Source organism: Crocodylus porosus, unplaced genomic scaffold, assembly GCF_001723895.1.
Source record: "Crocodylus porosus isolate Cpor-Errol unplaced genomic scaffold, CroPor_comp1, whole genome shotgun sequence".
Classification (NCBI taxonomy): domain Eukaryota; kingdom Metazoa; phylum Chordata; order Crocodylia; family Crocodylidae; genus Crocodylus; species Crocodylus porosus.
Window position 1 is genome coordinate 55412330 of NW_017728947.1, and position 19654 is coordinate 55431983.

The 19654-nt window shown below is 41.3% G+C and overlaps 1 protein-coding gene across 2 annotated transcripts in view; it reads left to right on the forward strand.

The window, feature by feature from the left end:
• INO80 (INO80 complex subunit) overlaps positions 1 to 19654 on the forward strand; it is a 115320-nt gene that overhangs the window by 21725 nt on the left and 73941 nt on the right. For both annotated transcript variants that reach the window (XM_019551613.1, XM_019551611.1), the window contains 16 exons: positions 10 to 168; positions 784 to 904; positions 3139 to 3353; positions 4397 to 4450; positions 6302 to 6505; positions 8703 to 8898; positions 9100 to 9167; positions 9516 to 9725; positions 10335 to 10415; positions 11043 to 11138; positions 14353 to 14412; positions 14734 to 14876; positions 15918 to 16002; positions 16449 to 16566; positions 17633 to 17718; positions 19258 to 19425. In XM_019551613.1, the coding sequence (XP_019407158.1) occupies positions 10 to 168; positions 784 to 904; positions 3139 to 3353; positions 4397 to 4450; positions 6302 to 6505; positions 8703 to 8898; positions 9100 to 9167; positions 9516 to 9725; positions 10335 to 10415; positions 11043 to 11138; positions 14353 to 14412; positions 14734 to 14876; positions 15918 to 16002; positions 16449 to 16566; positions 17633 to 17718; positions 19258 to 19425 (2064 nt within the window). The remainder of the gene's footprint in view (positions 1 to 9; positions 169 to 783; positions 905 to 3138; positions 3354 to 4396; positions 4451 to 6301; positions 6506 to 8702; positions 8899 to 9099; positions 9168 to 9515; positions 9726 to 10334; positions 10416 to 11042; positions 11139 to 14352; positions 14413 to 14733; positions 14877 to 15917; positions 16003 to 16448; positions 16567 to 17632; positions 17719 to 19257; positions 19426 to 19654) is intronic.

Consider the following 19654-nt stretch of genomic DNA (forward strand, 5'->3'; position numbering starts at 1 on the left):
TCTTGTCAGAGCATTCTCCTGAGTGATGACTCCAGCGACACGGATTCACCCAGCGATGAGGATGGAGAGGAAGAGGAATTTTCTCTTTCCAGGGAGGAGCTTCACAATATGCTTCGATTGCACAAGTATAAGAAGCTGCATCAAAGTAAATACAGCAAGGACAAAGAGGTAACTATCTCAGTGGCGAACCCCAATTTTTACTCTATTCCCCCCCCTTTTTAAAATAGGGTGCAATATTTGGATAGTAATACAGTAGAATATTTATTCTTCAGTGTATTTGCAAAACTTGTTAAGCTTTTGCAGGCTAGGAAAAGATCCCATTCAGCAATCCAAGACAACCTAATATATGGTCCAAACGAGTATAACTTAAATTAGGTCCAGATGAGTAGGCAAGGTGCTGGCCTGCTTTTTATATTTCCTTATAGTAAGAACCCCCCAGTATTACATAAAAAGGTGTACTAGCAGCAGTACATCTCCCTTCCACAGCCCATATCCTTCTCACTAGAGTGAGCTTACTGTAACGATGAGAATTCGTTCAGTACAAGCAGTGGCCCCTTGCATTTAGTCTCCACAGGCCACAGTTCCACTGTTATCAGTGGAGCAGCTGTAATTGTTTTGTAGAATTGCATATAATCCAGTGGCTTCACTTTGGGCACCTTGTCTTAACCAATATCAGTGCTAGAAATTGAGGAATACATATTTTCCAAACTTTAGGGACAAGATTTTAATTTCTTTTGGGGTTTTCTTTATTTTCATTATCTTTTCCGCTTCCTTCTATTTCAGTTGCAGCAATACCAATACTACAGCGCAGGGCTGCTGTCCACACATGATCCGTACTACGAGCAACAGCGTCATCTCCTTGGGCCCAAGAAAAAGAAATTTAAAGAAGAGAAAAAATTAAAAGGTGAGGAGTATACACTGCCTTGCTAGCTAGTTTGTGTCTAAATTTGTTCCATATTGTATATCCGTGTAGCATGTTGGGGTCCCAGGGACGGTTGTGATGCCTCCCTGGTGGCTCTGCAACTATGCCCCATTCTGCCTCTAGGACACCTTTCCTTCTTGCCTGCAATGCCTGGATGTAACAACAATAATAATAGAGAAGCTACCCAGAGGCCTCTTCCACTAGCCTCTACTGCTCCCAGGCCCTTTGCTGGACCTCTCTGGTCTCAGGCCCCCTGCCAGACCTTGTTGGTTGACCATGCCCTGCAGGGCACGTAAAGCCTTAGAAGCTAATTGTATGGTTCAGTCCTTCCCTACACCACGCCTCAAGCCTCGTGGGTGTTACCGTAACGTTGTCCGCTGGTTGGGGCTTTGCCCTCCTCAACCTCCACCCCTTTACTCTTGCTAGGCCTTCTAGCCCTGGCCCACTGTATAGCACCTGGCTTTGAGGCACTAGGTCTAGTTTGGCCCTTTTTGGCACCTTGCCCCTGGCCCCTGTGTGGCTGCGTGGCCTCAGTCTCTGCCTACTCCCAGCTCAGCAGTCACTCGAGTCTTGAGACTGTTCCTGGTTGTATCATAACATAAAGGGGAAACAGCCCCCTGCCCCTTTAAGAAGGAAAACTTTCCCTCGCCCCTCACCTAGCATAGCCTCCCAGCCCTGGGCTATATCCTAGTGAGCTCCCCTAGCCTCACAAAAGATCCATGCAGAACTTGGATCCAGATGTGGCACTGCAAGTCCCTTCAGAAACCCAGCGGCCTGGGAGCTCTTCACCCTGTGGCTGCCAGGGAGAATCTAACCTGCTAGCCCATACCTCTGGCTTATACCCTTCCAGGGCCCTGCCCCCTTCCCATCAGCAGACTGCCTGGGTTGCCTGCTAATTGGCTCAATTGTCCTGTTATCCCAGCAGCCTGCAACTGCTGTGTCCTGCCTGGTTTGCTTTTGCCATAAAGTAACAGAAGGCCCCAAGCTCTCTGTTACAATCCACCTAACAAACATTATTCTTCAGCACTTTTTAATAGTAGTACAATAGGTAAAACCCCTTTTTATAAAAGAAAGAACGTAAGATGCATATTATGGCTTGCTTAGCTCCCAGGGAGAATTGGTATGAAAAATGTGATTGGAAAGTAAACGTTTCTGGCTCCAACTTATATGTTCAGACCTCCTTGTTATACCTATCTACCTCATTCTGTAGCAGCTGATTACTCTTTAAATTGCTTCTTGACTCAGTAATGATTTGGAATCCATAGCTGTCATTGCATTCAGTTTTCTTGTAAATATAGTACATCTTTGAAAAGCTTAAGATGTTGCCAAGAACTTGGCATAGCCCTCCCTATGTGTGTAATTCTTCTGAGCAAGAAATTATGGGGAGTGGGACTGTAGTCTGAAAGCTAAGGGGAGTTTATAGGAAGTTGCTATCTGTGAATTAAAATAGAACTATTTCTCTCACCTCTCAGCTGGAGTTTCTCAAATGCTTACTTGCCAGGAAATACACGTTTCCTTTTTTGAGTGAGCTGACAAACAGCTGAAAATCTGGGAGGAAACAGGAAAAGAAGTTTGTAGACTATCTGCAAAGCAGATTCTGACTAATGCAACTACTGGAAGTCTGAGATGTGTTGGAGGTTATTTTGGGCATCCTTCCTTCTCTGTTCTTCTGCACATTCTTCCAACTACACGTGTTTTTCCCCCCAGGACCTTGTAACATACTTGGCTTTGCAGAATCTCAGAAGTATGTGTATTAATGATCTGATCCTAATCATCTCTTAGTTTCGTCTGAACAGCTAGTAACTGCGCTGAATTTAAGATCTCTTTCAAATGACACTGCTTGATTTGAGACTTCTGCTACAGAATGGTGATCTTGTTCTTTTCAGTATTTGTAAACAGAACTTCATTCAAGTGTAGGAAGTATTGCACTAGATCCCAAATATTTTAATTTAGCAGGTTCATTTATCTGTGGAGAGGATCTAATTGGTGCTGCTGAGCAGTAAGAGGTTTTTCTTTGAGGGTCACATGATGAAAATAGGGTCGCTTATAAAGAATGTGTAGTCCCAAATATGGTAGACATAGATCCAATCCTTATGTTTGGTCCCATTTGTTTGAAGTGGCTAGTATGGCAGGCTTAGGCAGAATACATGAACTGACATGGAGGATCACAAGTGCTAGGAAAAGAACCTCATCTTGTCACCTTTTTTGCCATGCAGCCAAATTGAAAAAGGTTAAGAAAAAAAGGAGACGAGAAGAAGAACTCTCCTCAGAGGAGTCACCACGACGCCACCATCACCAGACCAAAGTTTTTGCCAAGTTTTCGCATGATGCACCTCCACCAGGGTCCAAGAAAAAACACTTGACTATTGAACAGCTCAGTGCTCGACGGCGGAAAGTCTGGCTTAGCATTGTTAAAAAGGAACTGCCAAAGGTGAGTTTGGCCAGTTGAATTGATTTGGAGGATGCTAGAGTTGAGGTAAAATAGAGGATTTGTGTTATCAAGAAGTCAGCATGATAGAATTAAGTGACCCGATGCCTCGCTGTTATTCCATAATCCATCAGGTGGGATTGGTAAACTTGCAGCTTTTCCTTCTGCTTTCTTTTTAATATATTAAAAGCTAATTAGATTTTAGTTTATTTTAAAGCAAAAGGAGTGTAACTCCACTGAAAGAAGGGAAAAGCTGACTCTGGGAAAAGAAAGGGAGGAATAGCAGAAGTACAAAAACAGGAGAAATCTAGGTGTTGTTTCAAAGACAAAGGACATAAGTGAGGCTTTTCTCTGAATTGCCATTGTTCAGCAGTAAAAGAAAATGAAGCATCATTTCAAATACCAATTTTGCCTTCTTCACAATGAAAAAAATTATTTATCATAGAATCATACAAAATTAGGGTTGGAAGGGACCTCAGGAGGTCATCTAGTCCACCCCCTGCTCAAAGCAGGACCATCGCTAAGTGTATTATCCCAGTATTGTCACGCCTGATCTTAAAAACCTCCAAGGATGGAGATTGCTCTCAGGGTAGACTGTCCCAGTACTTTACCACCCTCCTACTGAGAGAATTTTTCCTAATATGTTACCTCAGCTTCCTTTGCTTCAGTTTGAGCCCATTGCCCCTTGTCCTGTCATCTGGCACCACTGAGAACAGTCTAGCTCCTCCATCCTCTTTGGAGAACCACCTTTCTCAGGTAGTTGAAGGCTGCTCTTAAATTCCGCACCTTGGTCTTCTCTTTTCAGAGAGCAGAATATTTTTAAAAGTTTAATTTTTAAAAAATCCTTCAACAGTTGCAGTGCATGAGTATGTCCTTAGTAGCCATTCTTTAGCTTCAGAGAAAAGCAGTATTCCACTTAGTTAATTATATAAGGCCATATAATATTGGGGCTGTTGGGCAGACATGTATTCAAAGCTAGTTAGGTAGCTTCTAAAATGTTACTAAGCCAGACTGCTTACTTGGTCATGTAAAATGTCTCCTTGCAGGCATACAAACAGAAAGCTTCAGCGCGCAACCTCTTCTTAACTAACAGCAGGAAGGTAAGAGGGGTTCAGCTTTAGTGTTTGCTTATTATACCTTGTGTAAGAAACATAATTTCTATGTTGCTTTAATCTCAATGCAGTAATGTGTCTTTAGACTTTTACTAATAAGGTAGCATTTATGGAAGTATGTAAGTTTTTGTCATTATAAATTTTCTCTCACTCTAGGTCTTTAATTTGTCCCTGTATAAGTAGGAATGTGACTAGTAACTGTTGGTAGTCTCAAATCCAGCTCCTAGGGCCTTCTTTGAAGCTAGCAAAAGTAAATGGGTATCCCTGAATTCAGGGGTGTCAAACCCATTTGGCTGGGGTGCAGGGCTGATCTGTGGGCTGGATCAGGCCTGCAGGCCAGCCCCATGTACTGGATTCATCCCCCAGCACTGGTCTGGTGTGGGTGCCACATGCAGTGTATGCCCTGACCTTGATTATCTGTGCTGCTTGCAGTGCATGCTCTGGCTACAGCCCTGCACACCATATGCATGGGGTGTGACTGTGTGACGCCAGTTTGGTACATGTGCTGTGCATGGCACCTGTGCTGGACTGGCCCTTTGAGCTGGATCTGGCATGGAGGGCTGGTCTGATTTGGACCAACTTCAAACTAATGTATAAGGCTGGTCTAGTGCAGGCACCACATGCAGCGTGCACTCCATACCATCCCTGGGTCCTGCATATAGCCCATGCCAACTCTAGCTTTGTGGGGCATATGGCACATGAAGCTGGACTGGGGCGTGTGCTGCATATGGCACCTGCACCGTACCAGCCATGCACACCAAGATCCAGCGTCGGTTTGTGGGCCTGATCTGGACCAGCCCAGGATCCAGCTTGCAGGGCCAGTCAGGTATGGGCACTGCATACAGCACATACTCCAGACTGGCCCCATGCTGTGCGCAACCTGTGCTAAATGGGCTTAGCGCACAGGGCCAAGGCCAGCATATGCGGTGTGTGGGGCCAGTCCATGATCCATAAACTGCTCTACGATCTAGATGATATAGCTCCATGTGTTGGGTCTTGCCCACAGACTGTATTTTTGGCACTCATGCTTTAACTGAACTGAGTGGGATTTTGTGAGCAGGTTGTCCAGGTCACCAAAATTTATTAGCCTTCTTTTTGCAAGAGGCAAGGATTTTTCAGGGTGGTTTCTTTTATTGAACCAACTGCACAGTTGGAATAAAGTTAAGCTTTTGAATGCAAGATATTCTTCATCAGGTCACTTGGGCTGGTATGGATGCTGCTTGCAGTGCGTGCTCTGACTCCTTCCCTGCATACCCCATGCACGTGGAGCTGGTTCAGTGTGTGCTGTGTATGGCATCCATGCTGAACTGGCTTTGTGTGCTGGATCCAGCATGTAGGGCTAGTCTTCAGACCCTGTTTGGACCAGCCCTGGATCCAGCATTACCTAACGAAGAATGATGCATTCAGAAGCTTGTCTAATTTTATTCCAACCATGCAGCTGGTCCAATAAAAGTTATTGCCCACAAAAATCCTTGCCTTGCATAATTCCTGGGCCATCATGGATACAACATTGCTCTAACACTACCATAGCATTCTTTTTGGCTGTCTCAGAAAAGCAGTTTCAAGTTAGACACTGAGAATAAAAATGGTATTGTCTCCAAATAGAGTTTGGGAGGACAGTAGGGGGAAAGCTGCCACTGTCAATTCTGTAACCTTTAAGAAAGTCTGCATTCTTCAGGTCTGTCAGTGTGGCATGTTTAATGAGCAATAGATACACCCTAGGAACCAAAATCATGCATTTCTTTTGCAAGATTTGGCTGTTAAAAAATGTTGCCTTTTGTCAGTGGTTATTTTAAACCTGTTTTTTTCTTCTGTCTCAACTCTGTAATGCCATGTCAGTTGGCCCATCAGTGCATGAGAGAGGTGCGTCGAGCTGCCATCCAAGCCCAGAAGAACTGTAAGGAAACTCTACCACGGGCACGTCGCCTCACCAAGGAAATGCTACTTTACTGGAAGAAGTATGAGAAAGTAGAAAAAGAACACCGCAAACGGGCTGAAAAAGAAGCTCTGGAGCAGCGCAAGCTGGATGAAGAGATGAGAGAGGTAGGATCAAAACCATAGGCAGCTGATAGGTAATCAGGTAGGAGTCAGGACTGAACTGAAGAAATGTAGGAATGACTCCAAAAGTTTGAGGCAAGTGTTTTTTGGGGGGGGTTTTGGGGTGGGGGGGAGAGTTACATATTTTATTGGATCAGCTATGTAGTTGAGATGTTAGACAAAAACTGTTGGACACAAAGGGCACACACATGCCTAACGACCGCTCCGACTCATGCTAATTAGACATTAATTGAGTCTTCTGGATCATACTACTTAGCATGCTTCAGCAGCCTCAGCATCTCGTGTATTCAGCGTCCCTATGCTTCAAAATAGTAGCAGGAGCTCTTTAACTAAAGCTCTTTGAACAAGCTTTAGTTAAAGCACTCCTACCCTCATTTTGAAGCATGGGATGTTGAATTCACAAGATGCTGCAGGCATTTTAATTAGACCAGCTCTTGCAGCCCCCTTACCACAGAGCACATGTAAAGACACTTAAAGTGTCCTTCTTCAGGTCATGCTTTGTGCCCAAAACCGTGTCCAGTATCTCTCCCAGCTATGCAGTTGGTGCAGTAAAAGATCTCACAGAAGACCCTTGCTTCTTAGGACATTTATACACATATCTTTGTCTGCTCCAACATGCTGGAAATCCAGCGTGTCAGAGCAGACTCGATTAATTGCCAGTGTTGATTAATTGACTCTGCAGAGCATGCAAGCTGATGCTCCTGGTGCTGCATTGCATACATTTGTATAAAAAGCAAAATGCGCATCAGCCCACAGAAAATGGTGGCAGTATGCTTTTGAACTAAAACACCTTTGATGTGTTTTAGTTCAAAAGCGCGCCGCCACCATTTTCTCAGCACTGACACACATTTCACCATTTATACAGATGCGTGCACTGCAGTGCTGGGCACTTTTAAAAAGTGCCTGGTGCTGTGGCGCACACATGTGCAACTGCTCTTACATTTTTGGGGCCATTACAGTTACAGCAACACTCCAACCCTACCTTAAGTTTGAATTTTTAAAATTGAACAAACTTCCACTTCTCAGCAGTTTTCAAGAGATTTTTCTTGTGCTTTACTGTCTTATGATTTGCCAAAATCTTCTTATGACTGGATAGCTATAACCAGAATCTTTGAACTGCAGGGATTATAGGTTACAGATGATAATATTTAAAGTGTGTGTGACAAGTGCAGATAGTGTGCCTGGTTTGCACATTGCTCAATGCTGCATATTTCTAGTGGACAGTCTTTTGTGATAGTCTGTACTTTTGACCCCTCATCAAGTTCAGAAATGAAGCTGTCTAAATCAAGATTTTTGCATACATTGACTTTAAAACGTACATAATTGACAGACAATATTGCTGTGATCCGTTTATGTTGATCATATGCAAAATCTACAAAGCATTAAAATCATTTTCTCAGAACTCAGTGCCAGCTCTGGGTTGGATTCAGGCAAAGCTAGTTATCTCTCAGGAGGTTTTTTAGGACTTTGTATTCTTCACCTCTACAGGTAATGAGGAAACTTGCAGCATGGAGGTTCAGTGGCCTAGCTAGGGCCACAAAATCATTACCAGCTGGGATTAGGACTCTGGAGCACCTTGTTCCAGTATTGTGCTCATATCATTAGTCACTTCTGTACCTGTTACGTATTCTTCACTCATGCCTCTTAAGCATTTTATGAAAACTTTCTTCTGGTTCAGATTAATGCACGGTATTTCCATAGCACTCTTTTATGTGATCTAAAAAAATGGAATTTATACAACAAAATCATATTGAACACTGCCTGTTGCACTTCATTCTTAACTTGTCACCCTGATGCTGTTTTACTTGAAGATGGATTTTGTGTGTTATCACTATCATTATTCACTCTTCCAGAAAAGAGAATAGTGAGGGTTCGTGTATACTGCTAACTTAACTTGCCAGGCAGTGCCATGCTGAAAAGCACAGCATTGCTCTGCACACAGTGCCTCCAAACCAGAAATAGTTTAGCCATGTTTGCACAGCAGTGTATCTGAGACCGTCAGCTCAGCCTTTCAACAGGGCATATTTGTTCACCTATAGCATCACAGTAAAGTAAATTAGCAACCATTAATTGTGTTGCCATACCTTTAATATAGGTATTTGGGCTTGCATTTTTGTGTTTTACTTTTTTTTTAATATCAAACCTTATCTCACTTTTTTGGTCCTATGAATTCTCTTTTCAGGCTAAGAGGCAGCAGCGAAAACTTAACTTCCTGATCACACAGACTGAACTATATGCACATTTTATGAGTCGCAAACGAGATATTGGACATGATGGCATACAGGAGGAAATTCTGCGCAAGTTGGAAGATAGCTCAACCCAAAGGCAGATTGATATTGGTGGTGGAGTAGTGGTTAACATCACCCAAGAAGATTATGGTAAGACTAGTAGCAGAATTCCTGTAGGGTGTGGGAAGCACTCAAAGTGAATTACATAGTCCTGCAGACAGTTATGATGCCAAGAGGACTTCAGTGCTTGGGATTATTCCTGAAGAAGCCTTGCGTAATTTCCAGTAAATTAATTGGAATTTATGCAGATGTTACATTGAGTTGGTAATTGCAATGTGGTATTGTTTTCAGATAGTAACTACTACAAGGCCCAGGCTCTGAAGAATGCAGAAGATGCTTACCAGATTCATCAGGCCCGGGTGTGTACTTCTTCAGTGCATGAGGTGGAAGGGGAAGTGGAATAAATTGTAGATGCCTTAAAACCAGCCTTTTCTATAGTAGTCTTCTGTCAGGACCCCTGTTTGAATTGTGGATGCCAAAATTATTTTAATTTAATTATGTTGCCCTGTTCATTTGTGAACAGTTGGGAAACTGGAGGGCAGAGGACTGGATGAAAACAAATTGTGTAAGCTATGGAGACAGGCTTGTTTTCCATTACTTACATCACTGTGAGTTAACATTGAGGGTAAGACCTTTTCCCAGTGAAGTTCTTGATGTGTGCGAGTTTGTCTTGTATCTTACCCCTATTTTTTCCCTTCCTTGTTTAGACCAGATCATTTGATGAAGATGCAAAGGAGAGTAGAGCAGCTGCCTTACGAGCTGCCAACAAATCTGGCACTGGCTTTGGAGAGAGCTATAGCCTAGCAAACCCATCTATTCGGGCTGGAGAGGACATTCCACAGCCTACCATTTTCAACGGTAAACTGAAAGGATACCAGTTGAAAGGCATGAATTGGCTGGCCAACCTGTACGAGCAGGTATATTAATACTTCTTGCAGGCATTTACATCAGTACTGAGTTTGTCTCTAAAAATGCAATTTTGTTGTAGTTCATAGTATAATAGCTAAAATTTGGCTAAAAGTATAATAATAATTAGAAGATCATTTATGGGATGTAGAAATATTTCAGATTTCAAATATGTTGCCTGCCTTTGTAAAGGAAAAAATATGATGTAGTACCAAGCAGTACTCTTAAATTCTTTAAGAAATCATAAGATAAAGTACATGTGATATTGTCCTGTAGATTCTTCACTGCATATATCTATATCAGGCCCAAATTAAATTGTGCCTGAGGGGATTATACCATGCATTCATCATTTTTTATGCCTAGATCAGTCTCTAAATTGGAGACCGCCTTGCTTTTCAACACAAATATGGTTTACACTTACATTGTGAAGAGCAGACTGATTGAGAAAAAAATTGAGCCCAGAAATGGATGAAAATGTAAGAGGGATGAACCGATGGGTGGAGGAATAGGAAGCTTCAGACTTGTAAAGTGGGCTGCTGGTCGTTGCATTGATGACAGGTGTTTTAACAGTCGTCTGTTTGTAAGTGGTGGAGATGTTCATATGCAGATCTTTTTTGCAGGGTATCAATGGAATCCTGGCAGATGAAATGGGTTTGGGTAAAACAGTGCAGAGTATTGCTCTGCTTGCACATCTGGCTGAGGTAGGTAGATTCTTTATGATCAGCATACTTGATAGAAGTGGTGTACTTAACATGAGATTGAACTGAGTTCTAGTTCATAAAATTTGAATGCTTCTAAGATACGTTTTGGGTAGGGGCCAGAGTAGAAGCTGCAGCAAGTCCCCTGCCACAGCATGGTTCCCCCCACAGGTCCCCTGTGCACCATGCAGTTTCCTCTGCACCCTGTCCCCTACAGCACACCTTCTCTTCTGCCACTCCAGCCACCCTAGCCCCACCAGGTAGCAGTGGCTGTGGCAGCTCTGGCCCTGGCCTCCAGTACTTGACTCCAAAACAATGCTTTCTCTGGGTATTGCTGTAAATATAGTAACAGTATTGGGCAAAGTTTAGAGATGGGTCAGAGTTTGAACTCATTTTTCAAGCCACCAGTGGCTGTTGGTGGAACAACACTGTGGGTTTGAAAACAGACCTTGTTGCATGTTTAATCTGCTGAATGTAGGTGTGCACCACCTTACTATACCGGTAGGAAGCTTTGTTATGTAATTTGTATACTTCTCTCTCTTGTGCACACGTGTTGTCATTAATTAATCATAATACTACGTGAAATTGTTGGATTCTCTCTTGTTAATTTGGCATTGTTTCCTGTTCTAGAGAGAAAACATCTGGGGACCTTTTTTAATAATTTCACCTGCCTCTACACTCAACAACTGGCATCAGGAATTTGCCAGATTTGTTCCTAAATTTAAGGTAATGTACATGCTTACGAAATGTGTTTCTTTTGGCTCACCAAAACTTAACTTCCATGTTCCATTAAGTTATTTGCCACATCTGAATGATCTGATTTGCTTTAAGTTTGAAGAGGTATAATGAAGCTGATCCTTTTCTCTTGAGTCTTTCTTCCTGGAGTATTACGTTATTTGATGCTTAAATTGTTATGATTTAAAATATATCATTTTAATTTGGGACAGATATTTCTTTTAATAAATTCTCAATGAGCTATTAAGATTGTGCAGTAGCGTAAGAAGGTAATTGGCATGCCCTTGTAAAATGTGTATATGCCACAGTAGCAAGAAAGAGTTTGCTTTCTGAATTTAACACATCGTCTCTTGTCAGTATTTTGGAGTGTTCAAAATCAGTGCAGTTGAGTGACAAAGGATTAAATTGTGGACTGAAGCAGAATTCTAAAAAACCTCAGCATTGTTAAAGGAAAATGAGCCCCAGAGCTGTGTGTATTAAGAAAATTAGTTAGGAAGTACTAACTTAGGTTGTTGAATGAAAAATAATAAGGCAACAAAGTAAAGAATTACTGATTAATGGAAAAACAACTGCTAACCATATGTGCATGGACAATATTTTGAGTACTGCAAAAGATAATTTAAAAACAACCTGAGATCACTGAACAAGTGCTAAGGAAATATTTTAATTAAAGATAAACAAACCAGTAGTAGCTATGAGTGGTAGGAGTTTTATGAATCAAATACATGAGTCATTGTCAAACATTTAAGTAGCTTCCTGATGCTGGAGAAGTCCTGGGTTGTGGTAAAACAAAAGAAATTAAGAGGTTTGCATAGATGGTGGCTGTGATAAGAATGGGATTATTCGGAGCAATTTAACAGGAGATGACAAAGTATTTAAATTGGCCCAGGGTTATTTTAAATAGAGGTGCACTCATATATTGGTCCATATCAGCCTGGCACTGATAAAAAGAAAATTGACATTATTGGCAGCCAGCTTTTTTTGGTCGGTGTAGCGGATAATGTCACTGATAAATGCCGCAGCATGTACACAGCCAGGAATGCAGCCTGGCAGCTTGGAGAGCAGTGTCTGGCTGGTAAGTCTTGTTGGGGGGAGGGGAGAGGTGCATAGGGGCACAGATTGAGGTCCCCACAGTGAGGGAGGGAGTGGGGCTGAGGCAGAGGTAAGCATTGCCTGGTTGGGGTGGGGCATGGGACGGAGCCGTGCATGTCTCATCTGGGGCCGTGGAAAATAGTGTGGCTCTCGCCGCTGTGCACACCCCTGGAGGAGGCATAGGGGGCATGTCCCTCCTCAGTTTGTGGGCAGGCTGCTCACTATAGGCTCATGGCTGGGGGCTATGCTGGCCTCTTTCTGGGGGTGGCGGGGGGTGTGCTGGGGGTGGGTGGAGGGGGGGCTATGGGTAATTTTGGAGTGCCTGTAGTCCACCCTGTAGCCCCTCTCCCAGCGCTGCTGCCACCACCTGCCCTGCTTCTGCTGCGCTTCGCTCCCCCAGCCCTGAGCCTGCAGTGGGCAGCCCGCCCTTGTCCTGCATGCAAATCCAGGGGGTCACATGCCCCCATGCCTCCTCTGGGGCCATGCACAGCAGTGAGACTCGCCTCCTCCCCACATCCCACAGCCTTGGATGAGTCTCCCATGGCTCTCTCTGGCCACCATTGCAGAGACTGCCCCTGTCCCAGCCCCACTCCCTCCCTCACTGTGGGGACCTTTATCTGCCCCCCATGCCCCTTCACCCCCACAGACTTACCAGGCAGATGCTGGTCTTCAAGCTGCCAAGCTGCATTTCAGCTATCAGATCAATATTGGCCAGTATGGCTGGTTAATAATTGGCCATTGATATTGGCCAAAAAAACCTTATCGGTGCATCCCTAATTATAAATTAAGCGTATTGATTTTTGAGGTCACTGAATAGACCAAAGCCAAGTCAGACCTGGGTTAGAATAACAGGTATTAATTGACAGAAAATGTATGTATGGAATAGTTTTCTTAAAGATAACAGTTAGTTTTGTATGTGGGAATGAAAGGCTAATTTGGAGGTGAGGAAAAGAGTACATGTGTGGCTATTTTTGCGGATTAACTAATTTATTGTATAACTTTTCAGAGTAAAAAAATATATTTTTTAAAAATATTCATTTTTCTAAATACTCATACTTTTTACAAGTTGAAAAATATGGAGGAAAATTTCACCGTCACATTTTACTGGCCACAAAGAACTCACACCATCTTCTGGTCATATCTAACTGTATAATTAATTTGCTTATATTGAAATATAAATGGTGAATTTCTTTAGTCCCATGGTATAATTTCTAAAATAATTATCCTGTCTAATCTGACATCTCTCTCTTAACAGTCTTCTTTCAGAATGGCAGAACACTCAGTATTAACTTAGTTTAATACCAACTACATGCACTTCTGTGAGGGGGTATAGAAAATTAGGGTTTATTAGTTGAGATGGCAGGAAGATTAAAGAGATTTTTTTCTGCACCTCATTTTCCTTTTATTCTCAATCCCAGCCCTAAGCAGTTTCTGTATTAGACAACAGGTGGCAGTGTTACGCTGTTGATGTCACCACATTTTACTGAACTGCATTGACACTAGATACTAAGCTTAACGCTCTTTTCTGGGGAAACAGGTCAACTGGATCCTGCGCTGAGAGAGAATCAAGGGTGCTTTGGCTGTTGTGCTTACCCTTAGTTGTTATGGACACACTCCACTAGAGACTACTTCAGTTTTTGTCCATAGCATAGTATGGTTGATCCAGAATGATAGAGGCAGCAGACAGCAATTAAATAGTAGGGAAATGAATCTGCTTATCATTCATGGATGTCCAAAAGTGAGTTTCTAAAGCAGCTAACAGCCTAGGGCAGGCTTCTTTCTTACAATACTGAAAGTATCAGTATTGTTTTCTTAGAAGTTCTAACTAGAAAAGGGCACAGCTTCTTCTGGGTATTAAGGGTTTCATTAAGAAAATTGTTGTCATTTTTGCATTATGTACCAGCTGCTTGAGACTTTTGCTTGTGAAAAGCTATTTCTAAATATGCTTTTTTTTTTCCTTTGGGTTAAGGAAGTTTTTCTCTGATATTCTTTTTGGGTGTTTGGGGAGGGGTTGGAGCTGTGTTTAGAATATTTTGATTTTGCTTTGCTGTGTATGCAGTTTATTTCAGTAATGTCAGTATTGAAAATAACATTTTTTTATACTTGTTTTCAGGTGCTACCATACTGGGGAAACCCCCATGACAGAAAAGTGATCAGGAAATTTTGGAGTCAGGTAACATTAGTGCCCCTTTGCTTTTACCAGAGAGTGCCATCTTTTTCATCTGTTTGCTTCACCTTTATATATAAACATGTCGACGGGCTGCCTGATCAGTCCAAATCTAAGCTTTTTCATTTCTGGAAGTGACTCTGGTTCTGCAAATAAAGTAGAGAATTTAAAGCAGATAATGTTTTAAAACATTAACTTGTGAAAAAATAGACACATTTGTAGATGAGCATAAGGACAGTGGATACTATGGAATGTAAGTGTGAAAACGAACAGCCTAGACTCCTTCTTCACAATGTGTGCATATCATCTATACTTTTTTTATTATAGAAGACATTGTATACTCAGGATGCCCCCTTTCATGTGGTGATCACCAGTTACCAGCTGGTAGTCCAGGATGTGAAGTATTTCCAGCGAGTGAAGTGGCAATATATGGTACTTGATGAAGCACAGGCACTCAAAAGTAGCTCCAGGTAACATAGACTTAAAATTTGAAAGAAAAGTTATATTGCATTGGGATCTGACAGAGTAGTAAAGCTTACTGATGGCACTTGAGACAGGCTGCATTCTTTTATGCACATGTTTTCAAGAGATCCAGTGAGGATTTATCTCTGTTCTCAAGTCTTCCTAACTGTGACAGGCACTTGTGTCAATAAGGAGGAGTACCAGACACTGTTTCTCCTCTCAAAGGAATATGGATCAAATTAGGGTTGGTCCCTGTCATCCTTACGTTGGTGCTGTTCTGTATCCTGCTGGCCTGTTGCCCTGGCCCACATCGCTGCAAAATCTTGAATTTACTTTGCTTGACATTTTTTAAAATTTCATCTACGTATAGATGAAAAAAATATCATGTGTGAGTAGTACCTGTCTTAAGCATCTAACTGAACCTAGGTAGATAATTGTATGGGGTTTTTTTTACTTCATAACAAAGCTTATGTCTAGGGTGGTTCATGTCTATTTGCTTAATAAAGTATTATTAGCTTGTCTTTTCTTTAATTGCTTTTTCTTGACACTTTCCAAAAATTGGAATTAATACACTTTAATTCTCCTCTGCGTGTTTAAAAACATCTCCAGAGCCAGGTTTATCTACATGGATGAGAGAGCTTCTTTACATTCTATGGGAATTTTCTATTCCAAGGGAGCTAAAACAGATGGTTTAGCTCTCCTTAATTGTGGCCTGTAAACTTTGTAAAATTTTGCAAAGAATAGGGGTAAATGCTGGGGGTAATTTTGCTAGTTTAAAGGGATAAACATTCTGATGTAGTTTTACTGCCAAGCATTTACATGTTACAAAAAGGATGCCTGCTGTACATACAGTAAGTGAATTTGGTCTCTCTGATACCTGTCATATGATATAGCCAAGTTTTCCAATAGCAGGGTAATCTCATAGCCCCTTAAAATAACTCAGAATTGGGTCTAAAAAGCAGTTAATTCTAAACATTGAGTTGATTGCTGTTCTTTTTTTTCCCTTTTTACTTTGTATTAACAGTTTTTTAAACATTTTTGTTGGTCAGTGTTCGCTGGAAAATCCTGTTGCAGTTCCAGTGTCGAAATCGACTCTTACTGACTGGAACCCCGATCCAGAACACTATGGCTGAGGTAAGCAGGGGGCCATTTAGGGATGAATTATGTTCACAGCTGCAATCTATTCAAGTGATAATGAGTTGCTGAGAGGCTTGCTGTTCTTTTGTGTAAATATATGTTTTTGGGCTATGTTTTGGGGGGAAGCAACTGTGGTATCAACTTCAAGTAGGAAAATGTGTACATATTGCTGTCATTGGGATGATGTAACTGAAGATTTGCTGGGATTCATTCATCCTTAACTCCTGGGATAAAAATATACACCCCTTTTGGTTTTTGCTTTACCTTGGTTTGAAAAGTTTTCTGTATCTGGCTTTTTGTCTCTTGTGAAAAAGGAAGCTTTTTTTGCCATGCCAAAGAAAAACATTGCATCTTTTGATGAGATTGCTCAAGCTGATCTGCATTATGTTGAGATTCCTAATAAGCATTAGTTGATCCACACTCTCTTTGCTGCTCCTTTGTAGCTATGGGCTCTGCTGCACTTTATCATGCCGACACTGTTTGATTCCCATGAGGAGTTCAACGAGTGGTTTTCTAAGGATATAGAGAGCCATGCAGAGAACAAATCTGCCATCGATGAGAGTGAGTACAGAGAGTAATCATAGTAGATTTCAGCTCTTAATTTCAGCCTGCCTTCTTATGATCTCCCACCCCTGCCCTTGGATCCACTTCAAGTATATCCTTTGCATGTGTTCTGATACAGAAAGGCAGATTAAGTGGCTCTGATTGTTTAGGCTGTGCATTCTGTAGGTAGATTTGTGTTTCCAAGCCCATTGTATCTTGCTTTATACATAGGAAAAGTTTCATACACAGTTTCATTTTTTTTCACCCATTCAAAAGAACACACACATGCATGTACACCACTTCACTTTGAAGGAGTCTAAAGTGTTTTGCAGGGGATATATAATATAAGATACCAAGAGATTATATCATTCAACACTAAATGGAAGCTACCTTTCCATTTTAGGAGAAGGTCATAATTCTATATCAACAACACTACAATGAAACACTGGGCAGTTAGGGAGAAGTAAAGAGTTTTTTAAAAAAAAGAAAGAAACTCTGGAGAAATTTAGTTAACCTAGACAGAATGATTAACTGACCTGCAGTTGGGCCAGAATAGCAGTTCATTTTACTTTTGTGAAGTTTCAGGATTTTTTTAACTATTGTGAAAATGTTAGAACTTGGATTTGTATCTCAGCCCAAAGACTGAACATTTCTACTAGTAGAGTGCCTTCTTGCCTCACGTTGGTTTAATATGTTCTCTGGGAAAAACTTACCAAAAATGTTATGGTGACAAGCATTTATTCCAATAATACTGGCCCAGCTGAATAACCAAATATGATTTTCTGGTTTTTTTTAGTTGAAATGGGTGTCCGTTATATTGCAGCCTTGTTCAGTTTTGGATTGTAACACACTGAATTGTTGTAGAAATTCATTTCTTGGGGGAGAACTCCAGATTTCCATGGTCACCTGTCCATCTGAATATGCTTTTAAAAAGAGTCAGTCAGAGTGGAAGGATCAATCCTGTGTGATAGTAACTTTGTTGAGGAGAAATGGGCAAGCAAGAAGTATTTAATTTGCAAGTGGGTATGGTACAGTTTCTGCCTACTGGTAAAGTAATTATGCTTTTCTCCCCTTGGCCTTTCAGATCAGCTATCCCGTTTGCACATGATCCTGAAGCCTTTCATGTTGAGAAGAATCAAAAAGGATGTGGAAAATGAGCTGTCAGACAAGGTGCAAAATAAAATAATTTGGAAGCAAACATTTTATCTGACTTTCTGAAGGGCATCTAATCTCAAATATTTACATTTATTTGAAAAAAAATATAGACCTCTACATGAAGTTTAATCAAAGATTGCCTATTTACGTCCCTTTCATTTTACACAGCTCATTACAGTCTTAACATACCTGTGTTTAACTGGAGAACTTGCACAAATCTGTTAATGATCTCTTCCAGAAGTAAATCATTCGTGTGAAACGCAGCAAATAAAAGAAACTTAAATCTTACATTTCATAGCAAAGTAAATGAAATGATGGAAGAAGTAAATGGACTAATACAGCATTAAAATATCTGGATGAAACAATAATGCCATTCACCTTATCTTTATATTCCTTTGGTGGTGTGCACTGAGTGTTACTAAAGAAATCATCCTGTAGATACCTCCCACCATTCTAAATACATAATATTCCTGTAACTAGAGCAGTTGTCTATATGGAAAACTAGTATTAGGAATGTCTTATTACATTTATTATGTGCTTTTTTTCTAATGCATTTTTGTAGCAAGAGACAAGGAAATAATACTTAAACATAAATGAATGATTACACATAACTTTATATTGAAATAATAGGAGGTTTGTCTTGCACTTAATTTAGTTATTTCAGTCCAGCTGCAAGTTTTGCATATATCTGTACACAGAACAGCCCATTTTTTATATTTGCACACATACATGGGTTTGCTCTGAGAGATGAATTCTCATTCCAGCATATGTCTAGAATAAGTAGGGTGCTTGGTAGGGACTTCTGCACAAAAGGAATTTCACCCATCATGTCACGGAGTTGCATTGGAGTTACTATATGACTAAATGTGTCCCTGTAGTTTCTACCCTCTCCTTTCCTTCTGTGGAATGGGCTGATGTACCCATGCAGTCCTGTATCCACCCCTGTACCCCTGTGGTGCCTTTCCTCTTTCCTAGATTTTTCTCTAAACTCTGGATAAGAGGATAGGGGGACAGGGCCTTGCTGGAGTCTCTGAGGTCAGCAAGAATTTAAGGGGTTCTTTTCTCTGACAAAGACTTTTAACATTTTCCATGCTGGAATTCCCCCCTTGTACCTATTTAGCATATGTAAACACCCTGTTGACTGCTGCTTGCTACCCATTGGTCAACAGTACTTTACTCAAATGAGGACTGTGGGTCAACATTTTTCAAGGTACGTAGGCCCTTAAAAATACAAGTGAAGCTTTTCAAAAGTTTCTTAGGTGTCTGCACATTTAATTACCTAAATAACTTTAAAATCTGCCACCTTGTTGTTGACTGCTTTTCTGCCTCCTTACATCATCAACTAAAGCCTTCCATGGCAATATCGTCCTCTGTTAGGAAGAGCTGTTCAGGCTAGATCCTAGATTACTTCATTACTGATCAGGAGGAAATTGCCTATGTATTTCTGGGAGATTCTTAGCATATACCTGTGATATCAGCTTATGTCAGCAGTGTGAATTGATCTGATATTACTCTCAAGGATAATAAGCTATTAACCTTGCTTCTGTTTTTTAGATTGAGATTCTCATGTACTGCCAGCAGACTAGCCGACAGAAGCTGCTATACCAAGCTCTAAAGAACAAAATCTCTATTGATGACCTGCTGCAGTCCTCCATGGGCACGACCCAGCAAGCACAGAACACCACTAGTAGTCTCATGAATCTAGTCATGCAGTTCAGAAAGGTAAGGCTAGTACCAAGTGAATAATCATTATTATAATGATCGCTATGACAATAATCTTAATTATTATAATACTCATCTTGTAATAAGGGGCCAGGTGATGCATCTTAAAAACACCATATTAAAAATCCTAGAATAGGCGGCAAATTGCATACAGCCTCAGTTATGGCTCTGATGCGTTGCGACCAGCAGTTGGAATACGACCTGAAACACAGCTCCTACCCACGCAGCG